This window comes from Oryctolagus cuniculus, chromosome X (genome assembly GCF_051225735.1).
Source record: "Oryctolagus cuniculus isolate XC-2025 breed Fujian yellow rabbit chromosome X, ASM5122573v1, whole genome shotgun sequence".
NCBI classification, from domain to species: domain Eukaryota; kingdom Metazoa; phylum Chordata; class Mammalia; order Lagomorpha; family Leporidae; genus Oryctolagus; species Oryctolagus cuniculus.
In genome coordinates this window covers 131,295,102-131,313,639 of record NC_142888.1, presented here as the reverse complement: position 1 = coordinate 131,313,639, position 18,538 = coordinate 131,295,102, and the positions used below count along the sequence as shown (strand labels likewise).

Genomic DNA, 18,538 nt, shown 5'->3' with positions numbered 1-18,538 from the left:
CCACCTTAGAAGGTACCAACATTCCCACTTTACAGAGAAGGAAAGCGGTATTCAGAGAGGTGTCACAACTTGCCCAGGTCAAATGGATACTAAGTGGTGGAGCTTGGATTTGAACTTAGTTCAGAAATAACCCAGTTGGGGCCGGTGAGGTAGAGTAGTGGATAAGCCCACCACATGCGGTGCTGACACCCCATGTGGGTGCAGTTTGAGTCCCAGATGCTCCACTTCTGATCCAGCTCTCCACTGGTACCCCTGGGAAGGAAGCAGAAGGTGGTCCATGTATGTGGGTCTCCGCACCCACTTGGGAGACCCGGAAGCGGCTCCTTGCTCCTGATCGGCCCAATTCCAGAGACTGCGGCCATTTAGGGGAGTGAACTAGTGCATGGAAGATCTCTCTCTGCCTCTCTCTCTCTCTCTCCCTCCCTCTCTCTCTCTCCCTCTCTCTCTTTCTGTCTGTAACTCAGCCTTTCAAAAAAATAAGTAATATATTTGAAAAAACAAGCCTAGTCTGTGGACTCTTGCTTTGTTCTTGGGAAGCTGGTTCACACTCTATGCTGGCCCATGTCAGCGCCAGACTCTTTCTCAGTGCCCTGTGAGTCCTCCTACAACACCCCGGCATTAGAACGCCGTTATCAGCACCCAAGCTTCCAGAACACAGCTATCCCTAGCAATGAAACTGTACATTTTTCAGTTGTATTAGCTTCTTAAGGCTGCCATAACAAATTACCACAAATGTAGTGTACTAGTAATACAAATTGTTTCTCCAACCATTCCAGGGGTCAGAGTCTGGGAAAGTTCTCACTAAAATCCAAGTGTCAACAGAGTCATGTTCTTTCTGGAGGCTCTAGAAAAAAAACATCCCCTTGTTTTTTGCAACTTCCACAGTCTACCTGCACTTTTTGGCCTGCAGACCATTTTTGTGTCTTTATGACTAAGTCAGTAGTATAAGCATCTTCAAGTCTCTGACTCTGCTTTCATCAGCACAGCTTCTATTACTCTGATCTATACCTTCCTATGTAAGGATCTTCGAGACTACTTTGGGTCCACTTGGATAACCAAAGGTAACCGCTCCATCTCAAGGTCTTTAAATACATCTGGAAGATCCCCACAGCTCTGTGAAGTAACATGCACAGATTCTAAAGATGGATACCAGGACTTGTGGCAGTGGATGTGATTTTGTCTGCCACACTGCACATTCCCTAGTCCGGCCTGATACAGCTTAGAAGGAGCTCTTCCAAAACGAAGCATGAAAGAAAACTGATTTAGAATGAGGAGAAAATTCAGAACGGGCAGTCAAACATGACAACAGCAACCATTATGGTTCCCAAACTATACTTTCTTTGGGTGTGTGTGCATGTGAGTTTTTTCACAAACACTACATCTATGTTGTACAATCTAAAGCACAAGGGAGCATATATTAGGTTAAGACACAAAAGGATTTCATTGTGGTTGCAAACAGACACTCTGCAAATCTGACAATACCACACCGTCACGTGAATGGATACCAGTCTCCATGAGAACAGCTGGCTCCCTGTAAGAACTACACACAGCAAACACAGTAAAGTTCAACTTAAGTCCTTCATGTTGGTTTCCGCACCAAGTTTTCGAAACAAACCAGCTTTTCTGACATTTGCTGTCAAAACGCCTTGGCTTAAGTTAGTCTAAGAACCCACGGGGTGTGGAATGTCCCTTTCAATTGCGCGTGCTTCATGACGTCCCAACAAGGGTGGCATTTAGGTGAAAAGCCACAGCTGTCCCCTGCTCGAGCAGCCTGGTATGACTCGGTGGTCTGCCTTCGTACCGTGGGAAGCTGTCGGGGCTGGCTAAATGAGTCAGCTGGGAGGTAAAGCTGGGTTGGTGGCAGGCAGAGGATTCCAGGGTGGGGATCCGGGATCCGGGATCCGGATCAAGGTGCTGGGATTCCTGCAATTTCCAGCAGAGTAGGAGCACGCCTGGGCAGCCAGGCGCTACTCAAAGGTGTGGAGAGGCGGGCCTGTGACCGGGAGGTTCGGGGCCGCCATCCTCCGGGACAGGCAGCTGTAGGAAGAGGGTCCAGCCGCCCCCAGTCGCGAGGTCAGCCGAGAACCTGTGTGCCTCGGGACACGCTTCAGCTGTGGAAGAAGAGCTACCACATGGGCAGGATTTCGGGTAAGCCCAGTGAGCCATCCTGCGTGAGGCGGTGGAGTGCTTCCTGCCCGCCGAGATGTTATTCCCTCACACGTGGACAGCGTGCCGGTGCCCGATGGGCTTTCTGTCTGCCACTCGGCATTGCCTCGGGAAAAGGTAGCAGAGGGCAGGGCTGAGATGCGGGAAGGCGTTTGTGTCATTAGTTTCAGCTCTTAGGGCTATTTTCTAAAAATCAAAGAAACAGCAAAGCATAAAGAGGCACGGCAGGGAAACCTCGGGAATTACCTTGGGAAGGAACCCACTCGTTCATTTCAGCGTTAGGCCTAACGCCAAGAGAAACGCAGGTGATGTTTCTGTGAGAAGGTGCACGAGGGTCTGAAAGATGGTGGTTGCGTCCCGGACGGTTTCAGTGCTTTGCGGTGTAAATCAGAGTATGCATCCTCTCCGGAAATGCTGCTTGCAGTCAGAGAGACATGCTGGGAACAATCGTGGCCTTTTCTTTGGAAAATGTCTGGATGAGTCTGTCCGTGCGAGCATGGACGGCAAGGCAAATGCGTGCAGAGGGGCTTGTGAAGGGCGTGTGGAGGACAAAGGTGGATGAGTGTGGCGCCCCACAAGTGCTAGAGGTGGATCCAAAAGCAGCTGCACATGTTGTCCACCTGCGGTAGAGCAGGGGCCCACGTGGCGCTCCACCTGATTACTGAGATGACGAGGAGGCTGCGTGCTGAGGGCCAGGCGCGCCCAGAGAACTGCTCGCAGCACACGTGGAGGCTAGCCTCCTTCTCACTCTCTTTAAGCTGTTTTTGTCAAACAGTTCCTTCTCGCGGTAATGCACGGGCGGCCCTTGCAGGTATTTCTTTTCTGCGTCCTTGTACTCTAGGCCATCGAGGGCAGCAATGGAACAAATGATTGCTTCTGGCAGGAGGACTTCCAGCACGAATTTGACTTTGTCTCTGACCAGAGCCTGCAACCTCTGGTCTATATGCTCGTAGACTTGTTGTAGATGTTTCGTCACGAGTTCCAACTGGTCCTCGTCCTCCAGGTATGTCTCGACGCACACCACGTACTGGTGGGAATTCAGAAATGACCTTAGCCACCTGGACTGCTTCTTGCCCTTCAGGATGGCCAGGAGGTGGCTGTCGGCCCCCTTCTTCTTCACGATGAAATCCACCAGCTTCTGGTTGTCTCGGTCCCACGCGGCCTTCGTGCGGTCGGGGAGAATTTTATTGTGGGATGGCATCCCTTGCAGGGCGGTCTCCTCAGAATCTTCCAGGGCCTCCAGTTCGGTGTAGTCCACTTTGGGGAAGGTGATGTCCAGTTCGCTGTCTTGGATGACTCTCCTGATACGGTAGCTGACATCGGCGGTGTAATAGTTCAGGAAAGAGCCCACGAAAGAGCCCCGGCCGAGTTGTTTTCGGTAATGGGTGATCAGGGAGAAGACCCAGTTCACACCCTCCGGGTACGCCTTCCGGGCTGTCTTCAGGAACTTGTCCTTCCCTGCACAGTCCAGGTGCTTCAGTCTTGCAAGAGGAACTCGAATGCCGCGCTTTTCTGGACACAGGCTGGCCTCAATCAGGAACACCCTGGCCGTCTTGTCTGTCTCACTGACACTCTTGACCACTGCCGGCCAGTACGGGTGCTCCTGAAATTTAAACCACACCAGCGCTCCCTTTCCGATGGGGCTCGGTGTGGCTGGTCCCTTTTCTCCCTTCCTGATAGCCTTCTTAGGGGTCTTGGGCGATTCTCTGTCCACCAGCCTTTGCTTGTTGGCGGGGGGCGAATCCTGGAGAGCCGCAAGGCTGGTGGATGGTCCCTCTCCCCCATTCCTGCCAGACTTCTTGGACAGTCCTTTCTCAACCAGCCTTCTCTTTTTGGCAGGAGACACATCCTGGGGAGCCGCAAAGCTGGTGGATGGCCCCTCTCCTGCTTCCCCGTCGGACTTCCAGTAGAGCTTGGGAAATAATTTTTCAACCAACCTTTGCTTTTCAGCGATGTGTGACTCCTGGAGAGTCACAGTGCTAGTGGTTGGTCCCTCTTCCTCTTTCCTGTCACTCATCCCAGGGACCTTGGGTGGTCCTTTATCAATCAGCCCTCCCGTTTCAGTGAGGGGCGACTGCTGGGGAGCTGCAAGCCTGGTGGATGCTCCCTCTCCTGCTTCCTCATCGGACTTCCAGCAGATCTTTGGAAATAATTTTTCCACCACCCTTTGCTTCTCAGAAATGTATGGCTCCTGGAGAGTCACCGTGCTAGTAGCTGGTCCTTCTTCCTTTTTCTTCCCAGCCTTCTGAGGTTTCTTGCGGAGTCCTTTGTCAACCAGCCTTTGCTTTTGGGTGGGCTGTGTATCTTGGAGAGCCACGATGCTAGTGCCTAGTCCCTCTTCCTCTTTCCTGGCACCCTTATGAGGGATATTAGGCAGTGGTCTGTCAACCAGCCGTTGCTTTTTGGTGGAGAGCAACTGCTGGGCAGCCACAACGATGGTGGCTGGTCCCTTTTCGTCTTTCCTGCCAGTCTCCCCAGGAATACTGGGTGGTCCTTTTTTGTCCACCCTTTGTGTTTCCATGAGGGGCTTCTCCAGGAGAGCTGCAAAGCTGGTGGGTGGTCCCTCTTCCCGTTTCTTGTAAGTCCAATGGATCTTGGGAAGTCCTTTGTCAACCAGCCTATGCTTTTCGGTGGGGCATGTCTCTTGGAGAGCCATGACATTTGTGGCTGCTCCATCTTCTTGTTTCTTGCCAGGTTTCTGAGGGATTTTGGGTGATCCTTTGTCCTCCAGCTTTTGCTTTTCAGTGGGGCATGTATCTTGGAGAGTCACGATGCTAGTGGCTGGTCCCCCTTCCCCTTTGCTGCCACCCTTCTGAGGGATCTCAGACAGTGGTTTGTCAAGCGGCATTTGCTTTTTGGTGGCAGGCAAATCCTGGGGAGTTCTGAAGAGTTTCAAAGTGGCTGGTCCCTCTTTTTCATTCTTGGCAGCCTTTCCAGGGATCCCGGGTGGTCCTTTGTCAACCACCCTTCCTGTTTTGATGAGGGACTTCTCCTGGGGAGCCATAAAACACGTGGAAGATCCCTCGTCCCCTTTACTGTCAGTCTTAGAATGGATCTTGGGCTGTCCTTGGTCAACCAGGCTTCCCTTCTGTCGTTTGTTGTCCAGCATTTCTGTTTCAATAAGGGGCTTCTCCTGAGGAGCTGCACAGCTGGTGGATGGTTCCTCTTCCCATTTCTTGTAGGTACTGTAGGTCTTGGAAATTCCTTTGTCAACCCACCTTTGTTTTTCGGTGGGGGGTAATTCCTGAGGAGTCATGAAGATAGTGGCTTGTCCCTCTCCTTCTTTCCTGCCACGCTCCTGGGGGACATTGGACAGTGGTTTGTCAAGCAGCCGTTGCATTTCGGTGGGGGGCGAGAGGTGGAGAGTCATGAGCATAGTGGATAGTTTGTCGTCCTCATTCCGGGCAGCCTGGCCAGGGATCTTGCAAAGTTGTCTGTCCTCCAGCCTTCCTGTTTCAAGTAGGGGCATTTCCTGGGGAGCTGGAAAGCTGGTGGATGGCTCCTCTCCCCCTTTCTTGTAAGTCCAATGGATCTTGGGAAGTACTTTGTCCTCCAACCTTTGCTTTTGGGTGGGAAGTGTCACTTGGATAGCGATGGTACTTGTGGCTGGTCCCTCTTCCTGTTTCTTGTCAGGTTTCTCAGGCACCTTGGTTGGTCCTTTGTCAAACAGCCTTCCATTTTCGGTGGACTGTGTATCTTGAAGAGTCATGATGCGAATGGCTGGTTGCTCTTCCTCTTCCCTGTAACCCTTCTGAGGGACCACGGACATTTCTTTGTCATCGAGCCTTCCCGTGTCGATGGGGGGTGTCTCCTGGGAAGCTGCAAAGCTTGTGGATGGCTCCTCTTCCCCTTTACTGTCAGTTTTGCAATGGATACTGGGCGGTTCTTTGTCAACCAGCCTTGCCTTTTCAATGGAGTCCATCTCCTGGGGAGCCACGAAGCTGCTGGGTGCTCCCTCCTCCCCTTTCCTGTCAGACTTCTCGTGGACCTTGGGCAGTCCTTCGTCAGCCAGCCTTAGCTTTTCGGTGGGGGGCGGCTCCTGGTGAGTCACGATGCTAGCATGTGGGCCTTCTTCTTTCCTGTAGGGCTCCCCAGAGATCTTGGGTGGTTCTATGTCTTCCAGCCTTGGCTTTTCAGCGGGCTGTGTATCTTGGAGAGTCACGAGGGTGGTGGGTGCTCCCTCCTCTGCTCTCCTGCCACCCTTCCGAGGGACCTTGGAGAGTGGTTTGTTAACCAGCTGCTGCGTTTCGGTGGGGGGCGACATGTGGAGAGCCATGAACATACTGGCTAGCTCATCTTCCTCATTCCTGCCCGCCTTGCCAGGGATCTTTCGTGGTCGTTTGCGGGGCGGCCTTCCTTTTTTGATGCGGGGTGTCGCCCGGGGAGCTGCAGAGCTGGTGGACGGCTCCTCTTCCCCTTTCTTGTATGTCCCACGGATCTCGGGACGTGTTCTGTCATCCAGCCTTCGCTTTTTGGTGGCACGCGTCTCCTGGAGAGCCATGTCGCTTGTGGCTGGTCCCTCTTCCTCCTTCCTGCCACTCTTTCTAGGGACCTTGGCTGGTCCTTTGTCAACCAGCCTTTGCTTTTTGTTGGAGCGCTTCTCCCCGGGAGTCAGGAGTCCTGTGACTCGTCCCTCTCCCCCTTTCTTGCCAGTCTTCCCACGGCTCTTGGGAGGCCCCTTGTCACGGGCTGCTTTCCGGAGCTTCTTTCTTCGTTTTGGTGTACGGAAGACAATTTGCAGCTTTGGGAGACGGTCTTTGAAGGGCACCCTAGCCGCTTGTGAGACTGCCTCTGAGGTATCTTCTCCAGAGTCCTCTGTACGTTCAGTGGACACGGAGCACTCTGAGGACGTTGCCTGGGTCGTTGGGCAGCTGTCCTCTGCCTCTCTGTACACAGCCCTGGGCTCAGCGCGGGGTAGCCCAAGGGGCTGAGATGGAACCCCTTGGTCCTGGGTGGCACCAGCACCCTCCTCCACGACCGTGGGGGTCAGGCATGCGACTGCCGAGGTGCCTGCCTTTCCTCTCTTGCCCTTTGGCTTTTCTTTTGCCTTTCTCTTTCTCGGGCTCGCCAGTGTCGGGACCTTCTGGCCCACACTGGAGCTGTGGGGGGCCTCGGTCTGCACAGCGGCTGCAGGAGGGGCGGCGCTCATGGGCTCCTGCAGTTTCTCGCCCAGCAGGAAGGCATCCTCGCTCTCTGAAGGCATCGGCCCTGGTTCCGGTCCTGGCCTCTTACTTTTCTTGCGCCTGGTCCACAGGGCCCTTCTCGGCTTCCTATGCCTTTTACGAGCCAGTGGGCAGCCTGGCTTCTGTCTGGTCTTTTGGGGCGGTGCTAGCGCCTTTGGCACTTTTGCTTTTTGTTCTTGGCCCCAGCTTTCTCTCTTGCGTAGCATCTCCCAGGCCGCTCTCAGGGCCCTTCTGTAGCCCCTCTTCTGGCCCAGTGGCATGCTGCCCTTCGGCATTGTCCTAGCTGAGAAGGCGACCGCTTCGAGGTCAGAGGTGGTCAGGGCCTTCACGTCTGCTCTCTTCACTCTGATTTTTTCATCGACTCCGAGGATCTGAACGGCTAGTAACAGCGCCCTCTTCCTCTTAGCTTTTGCTGAGGGGCCGCGTCTGGACAAAACCTTTGCTGGCCATAAGTGGCCCCGCCAGTCACACAGGATGTACTTGGCAACCATTGCGACTCGAGTGCCTCACACCAAGAGGAATTCAGAAGCGGCCTCGGCGTCTGGCTGCTGTTGCCGCCGCTGTTCTGGGCCCGATTTCCTTTGCCAAAGGACTGCAAAGGGTACACAGCAGGTGGGGGCTGTGCTCCTCCCCGCGAGTCCTCCCGAGAGGCCTGGACTCGAGCTGTCCAGGATGATCGTGGAGCACACTGCAACACGGAGAAAGAAACCAAGCAGTCTATCAGAACGCAATCATAATGTGGAAGTGGAAGCACCTGCTCCATGAGGCCGAGGGGAGCTACCGTAGGGAAGGAAGGGGAGTGCGTCTCAGACAGGGGGCAGAGGGAGGGCAAGTTTCTGGGAAAAGAGAGGGGAGGTGTCAGAGTAGCGACCAAACACCACAGTGCTCCCCAAACTCATCTTAGTGGCACACGGAAGAGCACCCGACTGGGTGGGTGGCTGAAGTGTCGGGGTTCCCTTTTCCTAATTGGTCACAGTGTGGCTTCAGGGCTCCTGAAGCTTCGACCAAGGGGAAGGCTTCCTTCTTTTCCTTCCTGAGGTGCCAATGCGGCCCTGTCCACCACCGGAAGCCAGAGGCCAACCCCTAAGCACAGACGCTGGGTACCAGCACAGAGCCATGTTCAGGAGCTTGCACACAGAGTGCAGAGTTTCCCCCATAATCACCTGCAACTCGGTAATGGCTGCTGCCCACACTGGGCCTGGGCTGAGACCTGCAGGTCTGTGTGGTGCTTAAAATCCTCTGCCACCCACCCTGAATCTGTGACATCCCATTATCACACAAACGACTGCAGCATGAGCAGCAGGGAACAGCACCGCGCACCCCCCAGATGTCACTAGGGAATGGTTGCAGGTGGATCTTTAGCAGAGAGGAGTCTCACCCAGTGTCACGTGGGTCGCGGTGAGTCTTCTCCTGGGAGCTGGAGCTCTCGCTTGTCACGTCCAGCTGCTGCCTGTCAGTAGACCTCTGACCTGCTGTGAAACACACCGTCCTTCCACAGACCAGATGAGGCCAGCCGTGGAGACCTAGCACTGGCTCCCTTTCAGTGGCTGATCTGTAAGGTGCCAAAGAGATAGGAAATTAAACCCATGACCTGGGGGCACTTTTCTCAACCTGCTCCCATCCCCAGCTCCAGAATGCAAGACCCCATGAAGGAGGACTGATAGCTTAATCCGACCCGGGAAAGTGGATATCACATATCTTTTCTTCCTTCTCCTGCATTCAAAAATGTTTCCAGCTTTCACCATTGCCTCTGCCCCAGACACTCGAACGTGACTTCAGCAGGCTTTCTGGGACTCTGTCCGCACTGGAAGCAAAAATGTGTCTCCCCCCCTGCCCCAGCTCTCAAACAACATTAAACTGGCTTGCAGAGTGTAAGTTTCATGGGAGGACCGACCCAGGGGATGGCATGTGACACACGCTCACCTTACCCTATTGATGTGGGTGCTTCCAACGCATTCCCTATTCCTCGTGCTCCCCTGTGCACTACATGAAACCAAAGTTCCTAACGTAAGAGCAGCTTGGACAACTTTCTTGAAAAGGCTCACTTTCTCACACTGCTTTTGGGGAATCTCTTTGCAACCATGGCTTCCAGTGTTTCCCCAACTGTTGAATGCAGCGGCCAAAGTGCTGGGAACATGCACTGTGGGAGAGGCAGGCATTCTCTTTGTCTTGCTCTTCCCATCTTCCCACTCCCACTCACTTGCAGAACACGCTTGGCTGTTCTCTCTGCACTCCACCTGCACGCAGTACAACTCATCTGTACACCCAGCCTGTGCACCACTGACCTCGAAGTTGGTTTCTTAAAGCAAAGAGGTCATCTCCTTGGCGACCGCTGGCATGTCTGCCTTTGTGGAAGCACACACTCCTAGATGGAATTTTTAGTGTACAGTGACGATGAGATAGTCATGCTTTGGGGCTCTCCTACACAAAACCTTTCTTGGACAAGGGTCTACGATCTCATGGGTTTGGCGCCCTCTGTGTCAGAGAGCTCAGGGCCCTGGTGTCATGACGACAGAGACCACGGGGGACAAGGAATGACAGAGGTGACTCAGCTGCTTCAGTCTCCCCTCAGCTGCACCTGCCACACGTTTTACAGTATACATGTGACGGAGCACCCTCAAGCCCCAGTACAAGCACGAACAGGCACACATGTGCGTATACACAAGCGCACACAGAACCACAATGCCTGGGATCCATGCATGTAATGCACTCTCACTGCCTCTACACATCCCTGTCAACCGTTCTCTTCCAGGAAAAATGCCATTTATGGCTCCATTTAGGTCCTCAATTTAAAAATATACACGCCAAGATATTCCCAAGATGGTGGAATAGGAAGGGAGCACATTGACAGTCCGGGAAAAGACAGTTTAATGCAAGTGGAGATACTGCAGTTTCAAGGAAGAGTTAGGGAAGAAACAGCAGAGGAAACTCTTCCGGAACTGCTGGTTCACAGTGGACCCACGTGGAGGGCACGGCCGCCCATGGCTCGGAACCCCAGCCATGGAATCTACGCACCAGCGGTGGAAAGGGAGGTGAGCCAAAACCCCAGTTGCCTGAGACACCGGCGGGAAAGCGGAAGGAGGAGCCGAGAGGGAACGAGGCTTGAGGTCCCGTGGGGGAAATTTCACCAGGCTAACTAGAGGAGAGAGGGAAAAAAAATGGACCGGTACGGACATGAGTCTCTCTCTCCACTTACCGTTCAAGGGCGAGCAAGACAAAGAGCAGGCGCCGTTTTGGACATACATAGGACGTACATGCCTGCCATTAGCCAAGCAGAAAAACCTGACTCTGGGGGAGTGAAATAACAGGAGGTTGGGACCTGGTGAATGTGTGGAGCTAATGAACTGAGACTGTGAAGAACTGAAGGTGTGGGAGAGAACTCAAGGAGACATGAGTGCTCTCGGGAGAGTACACAAACTCGGTAACCTTGGCAACCTGGTGGGAGATAGCAGAGAAATTTGAGCTTACACTGAGGACTGCATAAACCCTTTGTGGGGTTCTTGGGACAGAGCAGACGAATATTAAACCCACAGGAGGCAGAGATCAGAAATTGACTGCATTCAATTCCGCTCAGCTGTACGGAATTACTTCCCTTCTGAATCGAGAGAGAGAGAGAGAGAGAGAGAGAGACAGTGAGAGAGAGAGAGAGAAAGATTTACCACGCCTAACCTGGGTGTGTCAGCTTTGGCACACCCTTAACCCTGAAGAACCAAACAGAGGTCTCTGGCCACACCCATCAGGAGCCTCTAAGGATCCATCAAAAGCAGACAGTCCACTTAATACAGTCATAGTATAACGAGAAAAAACACCACAGCGAGGGAAGAAGAAACCAAAGAATATCTCCGCAATGCCAAGCAACAAACACAGAAACCAAGGAAACAAGAACAAGGAAGACATTATGACGCCCCCCAAATGAACAAGACACCCCAATCCAAGATTATGAAGATGATGAGATAGAAGAAATGCAAGATACGGATTTCAAAAAATTTATGATAAGAACATTTAGAAATTTTCAAAAACAAATTTTTGAACTACAGAAATCCTTACTGGACAGGATAGAAAATCCCTCTCGTGAAAACGAAATCTTAAGGAGGAATCAAACTGAAATGCAGAAACTAGTAGAACATGAAAGTGTGACAGTGAAGAGAAATCAAAATGAAATGAAGAATCCAATAGATCAAATGACAAACACATTAGAGAGCCTTAAAAACAGAGCCAGTGAAGCAGAAGAGAGAATATCAGACTTAGAAGGCAGAGCACAGGAAAGTATACAGTAAAACCAAAGAAAAGAAGAGGAAATGAGAAATCTAAAAAACATTGTTGGGAATCTACAGGCCACTACTAAAAAAACCAACATTCGGGTTCTAGGAGTTCCTGAAGGCATGGAGAGAGAGAAAGGATTAGAAGGCCTTTTTGGTGAGATACTAGCAGAGAACTTCCCAGGTTTGGAGAAGGACAGAGACATCCTAGTACAGGAAGCTCATAGAACCCCTAGTAAACACGACCAAAAGAGATCCTCACCACGACACGTGGTAATTAAACTTACCACAGTGAAACATAAAGAAAAGATTCTAAAATGTGCAAGAGAGAAACGTCAGATTACTCTCAGAGGATCTCCAATTAGACTCACAGCAGACTTCTCATCAGAAACTCTACAGGCTAGGAGGGAATGGTAAGACATAGCCCAGGCACGAAGAGAGAAAAACTGCCAGCACAGAATATTATATCCTGCAAAGCTCTCATTTGTGAATGAAGGTGAAATAAAGACCTTTCATAGCAAACAGAAATTGAAAGAATTTGTTGCCACTCGTCCAGCCCTGCAAAAGATGCTTAAAGATGTGTTACACACAGAAACACGGTCATCAATATGAAAGAAGGTAAATGAAGAAAACCTCACAGTAAAAGATCACACGAAGTTCAAAGCATGTATTAGAAAATATCTTTGGGAAAATGGCAGGGCAAAGTTACTACTTATCAATAGTCACGTTGAACGTTAATGGCCTCAACACTCCAATTAAGACACAGACTGGCTGAATGGATTAAGGAACAAAACCCATCTATTTGCTGCTTACAAGAAACACATCTTTCCTACAAAGATGCATGCAGACTGAAAGTGAGAGGCTGGAAAAAGATATTCCATGCCAACAGAAACCAAAAAAAAGGTGGCGTAGCCATCTTAATATCAGGCAAAATAAACTTTAACACAAAACTGTTAAGAGAGACAAAGGGGGGCACTATATAATGATGAAGGGATCGATTCAACAGGAAGATATAACGATTATCAATGTATATGCACCTAATTACAGGGCACCGGTTTATTTAAAAGACATGTTAAGGGACTTAAAGGGAGACTTAGACTCCAATGCAATAGTACTGGGGGACTTCAATACTCCACTCTCAGAAAGACAGATCAACTGGACAGAAGATCAACAAGGAAACAGTAGATTTAAATGACACTATAGCCAAAATGGATGTAACAGATATCTACAGAACTTCTCATCCTACACTTAAAGAATTTACATTCTGCTCAGCAGCACATGGAACCTTCTCTAGGATTGACCACATACTGGGCCATAAAGCAAGTCTCAGCAAATTCAAAAGAATTAGAATCATACGATGCAGCTTCTCAGACCACAGTGGAATGAAGTTGGAAATTAGCAACTCAGGAATCCCTAGAGCATATGCAAACACATGGGTATTGAACAACATGCTCCTGAATGAACACTGGGTCATAGAAGAAATCAAAAGAGAAATCAAAAACTTTCTGGAAGTAAATGAGGACAACAGCACAACATATCAAAACTTATGGGATACAGGAAAAGAAGTGTAAGAGGAAAGTTTATAGCAATAGGTGCCTACATCAAGAAATTGGAAAGGCACCAAATAAATGAGCTTTCAATGCATCTCAAAGATCTAGAAAAACTGCAGCAAACCAGACCCAAAACTAGCAGGAGAAGAGGAATACTTAAAATCAGAGAAGAAATGAACAGGATTGAATCTAAGAAAACATTACCAAAAAATCAGCCAAACGAGGAGCTGGTTTTTTGAAAAAATACACAAAATTGACATACCATTGACTCAGCTGACTAAAAAAAGAAGAGAAAAGAACCAAATCAATAAAATCAGAGATGAAAAAGGAAACGTAACAACAGACACCATAGAAATAAAAAGAGTCATCAGAAATTACTACAAAGAGTTGTATGCCAGCAAACAGGGAAATCTATCAGAAATGGGTAGATTCCTGGACACATGCAACCTACCTAAATTGAACCATGAAGATATAGAAAACCTAAACAAGGCCGGCACCATGGCTCACTAGGTTAATCCTTTGCCTTGAGGCGCCGGCACACTGGGTTCTAGTCCCTGTCGGGGCGCCAGATTCTGTCCCGGTTGCTACTCTTCCAGGCCAGCTCTCTGATGTGGCCAGGGAGTGCAGTGGAGGATGGCCCAAGTCCTTGGGCCCTGAACCCCATGGGAGACCAGGAGAAGCACCTGGCTCCTGTCATCGGATAGCATGGTGTGCCGGCCGCAGCGCGCCGGCTGCGGTGGCCATTGGAGGTGAACCAACGGCAAAGGAAGACCTTTCTCTCTGTCTCTCTCTCACTGTCCACTCTGCCTGTCAAAAAATAAATAAAAAAAGAAAACCTAAACAGAGCCATAACAGAGGTAGAAATTGAATCAGTAATAAAGGTCCTCCCAACAAAGAAAAGCCCAGGACCAGATGGATTCACTGCTGAATTCTACCAGACATTTAAAGAAGAACTAACTCCAATTCTTCTCAAACTATTCAGAACAAACGAAAAAGAGAGAATTCTCCCAAATTCTTTCTATGAAGCCAGCATCACCTTAATCCCTAAGGTGGAAAAAGATGCAGCATTGAAAGAAAATTACAGACCAATATCCCTGATGAACATAGATGCAAAAAGCCTCAATAAAATTCTGGCCAATAGAATGCAACAACACATCAGAAAGATCATCCACCAGACCAAGTGGGATTTATCCCTGGTATGCAGGGATGGTTCAATGTGCGCAAATCAATCAATGTGATGCACCACATTAACAAACTGCAGAAGAAAAACCATATGATTCTCTCAATAGACGCAGAGAAAGCATTCGATAAAATACAACACCCTTTCATGATGAAAATTCTAAGCAAACTGGGTATAGATGGAACATTCCTCAGTACAATCCAAGCAATTTATGAAAAACACACGTCCAGCATCCTATTGAATGGGGAAAAGTTGGAAGCATTTCCACTGAGATCTGGTACCAGACAGGGATGCCCACTCTCACCACTGCTATTCAATATAGTTCTCGATGTTTTAGCCAGAGCTATTAGGCAAGAAAAAGAAATTAAAGGGATACAAATTGGGAAGGAAGAAGTCAAACTATCCCTCTTTGCAGATGATATGATTCTTTATTTAGGGGATCCAAAGAACTCTACTAAGAGAGTATTGGTACTCAGCGAAGAGTTTGGCAAAGTAGCAGGATATAAAATCAACGCAGAAAAATCAACAGCCTTTGCATACACAGGCAATGCCATGGCTGAGAAAGAACTTCTCAGGTCAATCCCATTCACAATAGCCACAAAAACAATCAAATACCTTGGAATAAACTTAACCAAGGTCGTCAAAGATCTCTACGATGAGAATTACAAAATCTTAAAGAAAGAAATAGATGAGGATACCAAAAAATGGAAAAATCTTCCATGCTCATGGATTGGAAGAATCAATATGAACAAAATGTCCATTCTCCCAAAAGCAATTTATAGATTCAATACAATACCAATCAAAATACCAGAGAAATTCTTCTCAGATCTGGAAAAATGATGCTGAAATTCATATGGAGACGCAGGAGTCCTCGAATATCTAAAGCAATCTTGGACAACAGAAACAAAGCCGGAGGCATCACAATACCAGATTTTAGGACATACTACAGGGCCGTTGTAATCAAAACAGCATGATACTGGTACAGAAACAGATGGATAGACCAATGGATCAGATAGAAACACCAGAAATCAATCCAAACATCTATAGCCAATTTATATTTGATCAAGGATCTAAAACCAATTCCTGGAGCAGGGGTAGTCTATTCAACAAATTGTGCTGCGAAAACTGGATTTCCATGTTCAGAAGCATGAAGCAAGACCCCTACCTTACACCTTACACAAAAAGCCACTCAACATGGGTTAAAGACATAAATCTATGACCTGACACCATCAACTTATCAGAGAACATTGGAGAAACCTTGCAAGATATAGGTATCGGCAAAGACTTCTTGGAAAATAACCCGGAGGCACAGGCAGTGAAAGCCAAAATTAACATTTGGGATTGCATCAAATTGAGAAGTTTCTGTACTGCAAAAGAAACAGTCAGGAAAGTGAAGAGGCAACCAACAGAATGGGAAAAAATATTTGGAAACTATGCAACCGATAAAGGATTAATAACCAGAATCTACAAAGAGATCAAGAAAATCCACAACAACAAAACAAACTACCCACTTAAGATTTGGGCCAAGGACCTAAATAGACATTTTTCAAAAGAGGAAATCCAAGCGGCCAACAGACACATGAAAAAATCTTCAGGATCAGTAGCCATCAGGGAAATGCAAATCAAAACCACAATGAGGTGTCACCTCACCCGGTTAGAATGGCTCGCATACAGAAATCTACCAACAACAGATGCTGGCGAGGATGTGGGGAAAAAGGGACACTAACCCACTGTTGCTGGGAATGGAAACTGGTAAAGTCACTATGGGAGTCAGTCTGGAGATTCCTCAGAAACCTGAATATAACCCTACCATTAGACCCAGCCATCCCACTCCTTGGAATTTATCCAAAGGAATTTAAATTGGCAAACAAAAAAGCGGTCTGCACCCTAGTGTTTATCGCAGCACAATTCACAATAGCCAAGACCTGGAACCAACCTACATGCCCATCAACGGTAGACTGGATAAAGAAATTATGGGATGTGTATTCTTTAGAATACTATACCGCAGTAAGAAACAACGAAATCCAGTCATTTGCAACAAAATGGAGGAATCTGGAACACATCATGCTGAGTGAAGTAAGCCAGTCCCAAAGGGACAAATACCATATGTTCTCCCTGATCGGTGACAATTGACTGAACACCAAAAAGGAAACCTCCTGATGTGAAATGGACACTATGAGAAACGGTGACTTGATCAGCCTAGCCCTGACTGTTAATGAAGAACTTAATACATTATCCCTCTTAGTATTTTTTTGTCTGTTCTACTTAATATGACTGGTTTAATTATGTAATTATCACACAGTTATTCTTAAGTGTTGAAAATTAACTGAAATGTGATCCCTGTTAAACATAAGAGTGGGAATAAGAGAGGGAAGAGATGTATAACTTGGGACATGCTCAAGCTGACTTGCCCCAAATGGTAGAGTTAGAAACATACCAGGGGATTCCAATTCAATCCCATCAAGGTGGCATGTACCAATGCCATCTCACTATTCCAAGTGATCAATTTCAGTTCACAACTGATCATAATGAAAGGACTAAGAGTCAAAGGGAGCACATAAACAAGTCTAGTACCTGCTAACACTAACCGATAGAATAAATAAAGGGGAGAGTGATACAATATGGGAAGTGAGATACTCAGCAGACTCATAGAATGGCAGATGTCCTAAATAGCACTCTGGCCTCAGAATCAGCCCTAAAGCCATTCGGATCTGGCTGAAAAGCCCATGAGAGTATTTCAGGCATGGAAAGCCAAGACACTCTGGCAAAAAGATCTCTGTGAGTGAGATCCCAGTGGAAAGAACAGGTCTTCAAAGAAGGAGGTACCTTTCTCTGAAGGGAGGAGAGAACCTCCACTTTGACTATGACCTTGTCTAAACAAGATAAGAGTCGGAGAACTCAGAGGGCTTCCATAGCCTTGGAAACTCATGACTGGAGCATAGGGAGATTACTGATGCCATAGACAGGAGTGTCGATTTGTAAAGTCAACAACAGGAGTCACTGTGCACTTACTCCTCATGTAGGATCTCTGTCCTTAGTGTGCTGTACATTGAGATTTAATGCTATAACGAGTACTCAAACAGTATATTTCACTTTGTGTTTCTATGGGGGTGCAAACTGTTGAAGTCTTTACTTAATATATGCTAAATTGATCTTCTGTATATAAAGATAATTGAAAATGAATCTTGATGTGAATGGAATGGGAGAGGGAGCGGCAGTTGGGAAGGTTGTGGGCGGGAGAGAAGTTATGGGGGTGGGAAAAAGCCACTATAATCCATAAGCTGTACTTTGGAAATTTATATTTGCTAAATAAAAGTTTAAAAAAAGAAAAATACTCCCAGAAAGTAGCTTTGCCTATATTATCATCGTATTCCTCAAAGCTGGAACTACAGATAAGAAGATGATAACACTTGAAGAACAACAACAACAAAAAAGTTAGACTGGAATTCGAACTCTGGTACAAACATCTCTCTAATCATCCAGTTCTAACTTTTAGCATAAAAGTCTGTTGTACGTTTAAAATGGCACAATTACATCATTTTCTTTTATGCTTCAAACCTCTTGGAGACAAAACTGATAGGTTTTCTTGAAATATACGGGTGTAGACATTTCAAAATAAATTAAAAAATGGCTGCTTACTTGCAAAAAAATATATACACGCCGAACTCTCTGAAATGATGTTTAAAATTACTGAAAAAGAACTACAGGAAGCATCCGCCATTCCATCACAAGGGCATGCTTCTTGCAAACATGCAAGCCCCCGCAGGCTCCAGAAAGTTCGTCTTGTTTTAGACACATATACCATAGTATAGGATAGCATGTTCCTACTATATGTTTATACCGCACAGGATTTGAATACTATTCTGTATCCATGTTTGGCTCCACCTTTTCAAGCGTGAAACACACACTTTCAACGTCGCACTTTCCAACACCAATGATCAAATTATATCTCTGACTAAAACAGCAATGCCTCCTTAAGAGAATGATCTGAAGGGAATATGTCAAGTCCCACTATCAAATCCTCTCACCACACGCTGTGGCCCACTGCCCCAATGCCTCCTATCCAGCACTTCCATATAGGTTTGTGTATGGTTTTCTATCCAATTTTGTACCAGTGGGAATAGAATTGTCTTCTCTCCCAGCAGAGAGAAGGGTAGGTCACTAGATAGGTTGCTTGGTAAGTAGGCAGACGTTTGCGTG

The 18,538-nt window shown here is 48.0% G+C and overlaps 1 protein-coding gene across 1 annotated transcript in view; it reads right to left on the bottom strand.

The window, feature by feature from the left end:
• Positions 1-1,349: 1,349 nt before the first annotated feature.
• LOC127485261 (uncharacterized) overlaps positions 1,350-18,538 on the bottom strand; it is a 41,264-nt gene continuing 24,075 nt past the window's right edge. The window contains exons 3-4 of the mRNA XM_089324707.1: positions 8,728-8,901; positions 1,350-8,037 (exon numbers count right to left, since the gene is read on the bottom strand). Of these exons, the coding sequence (XP_089180833.1) occupies positions 2,825-7,840 (5,016 nt within the window). The 5' untranslated portion in view covers positions 7,841-8,037; positions 8,728-8,901 and the 3' untranslated portion in view covers positions 1,350-2,824. The remainder of the gene's footprint in view (positions 8,038-8,727; positions 8,902-18,538) is intronic.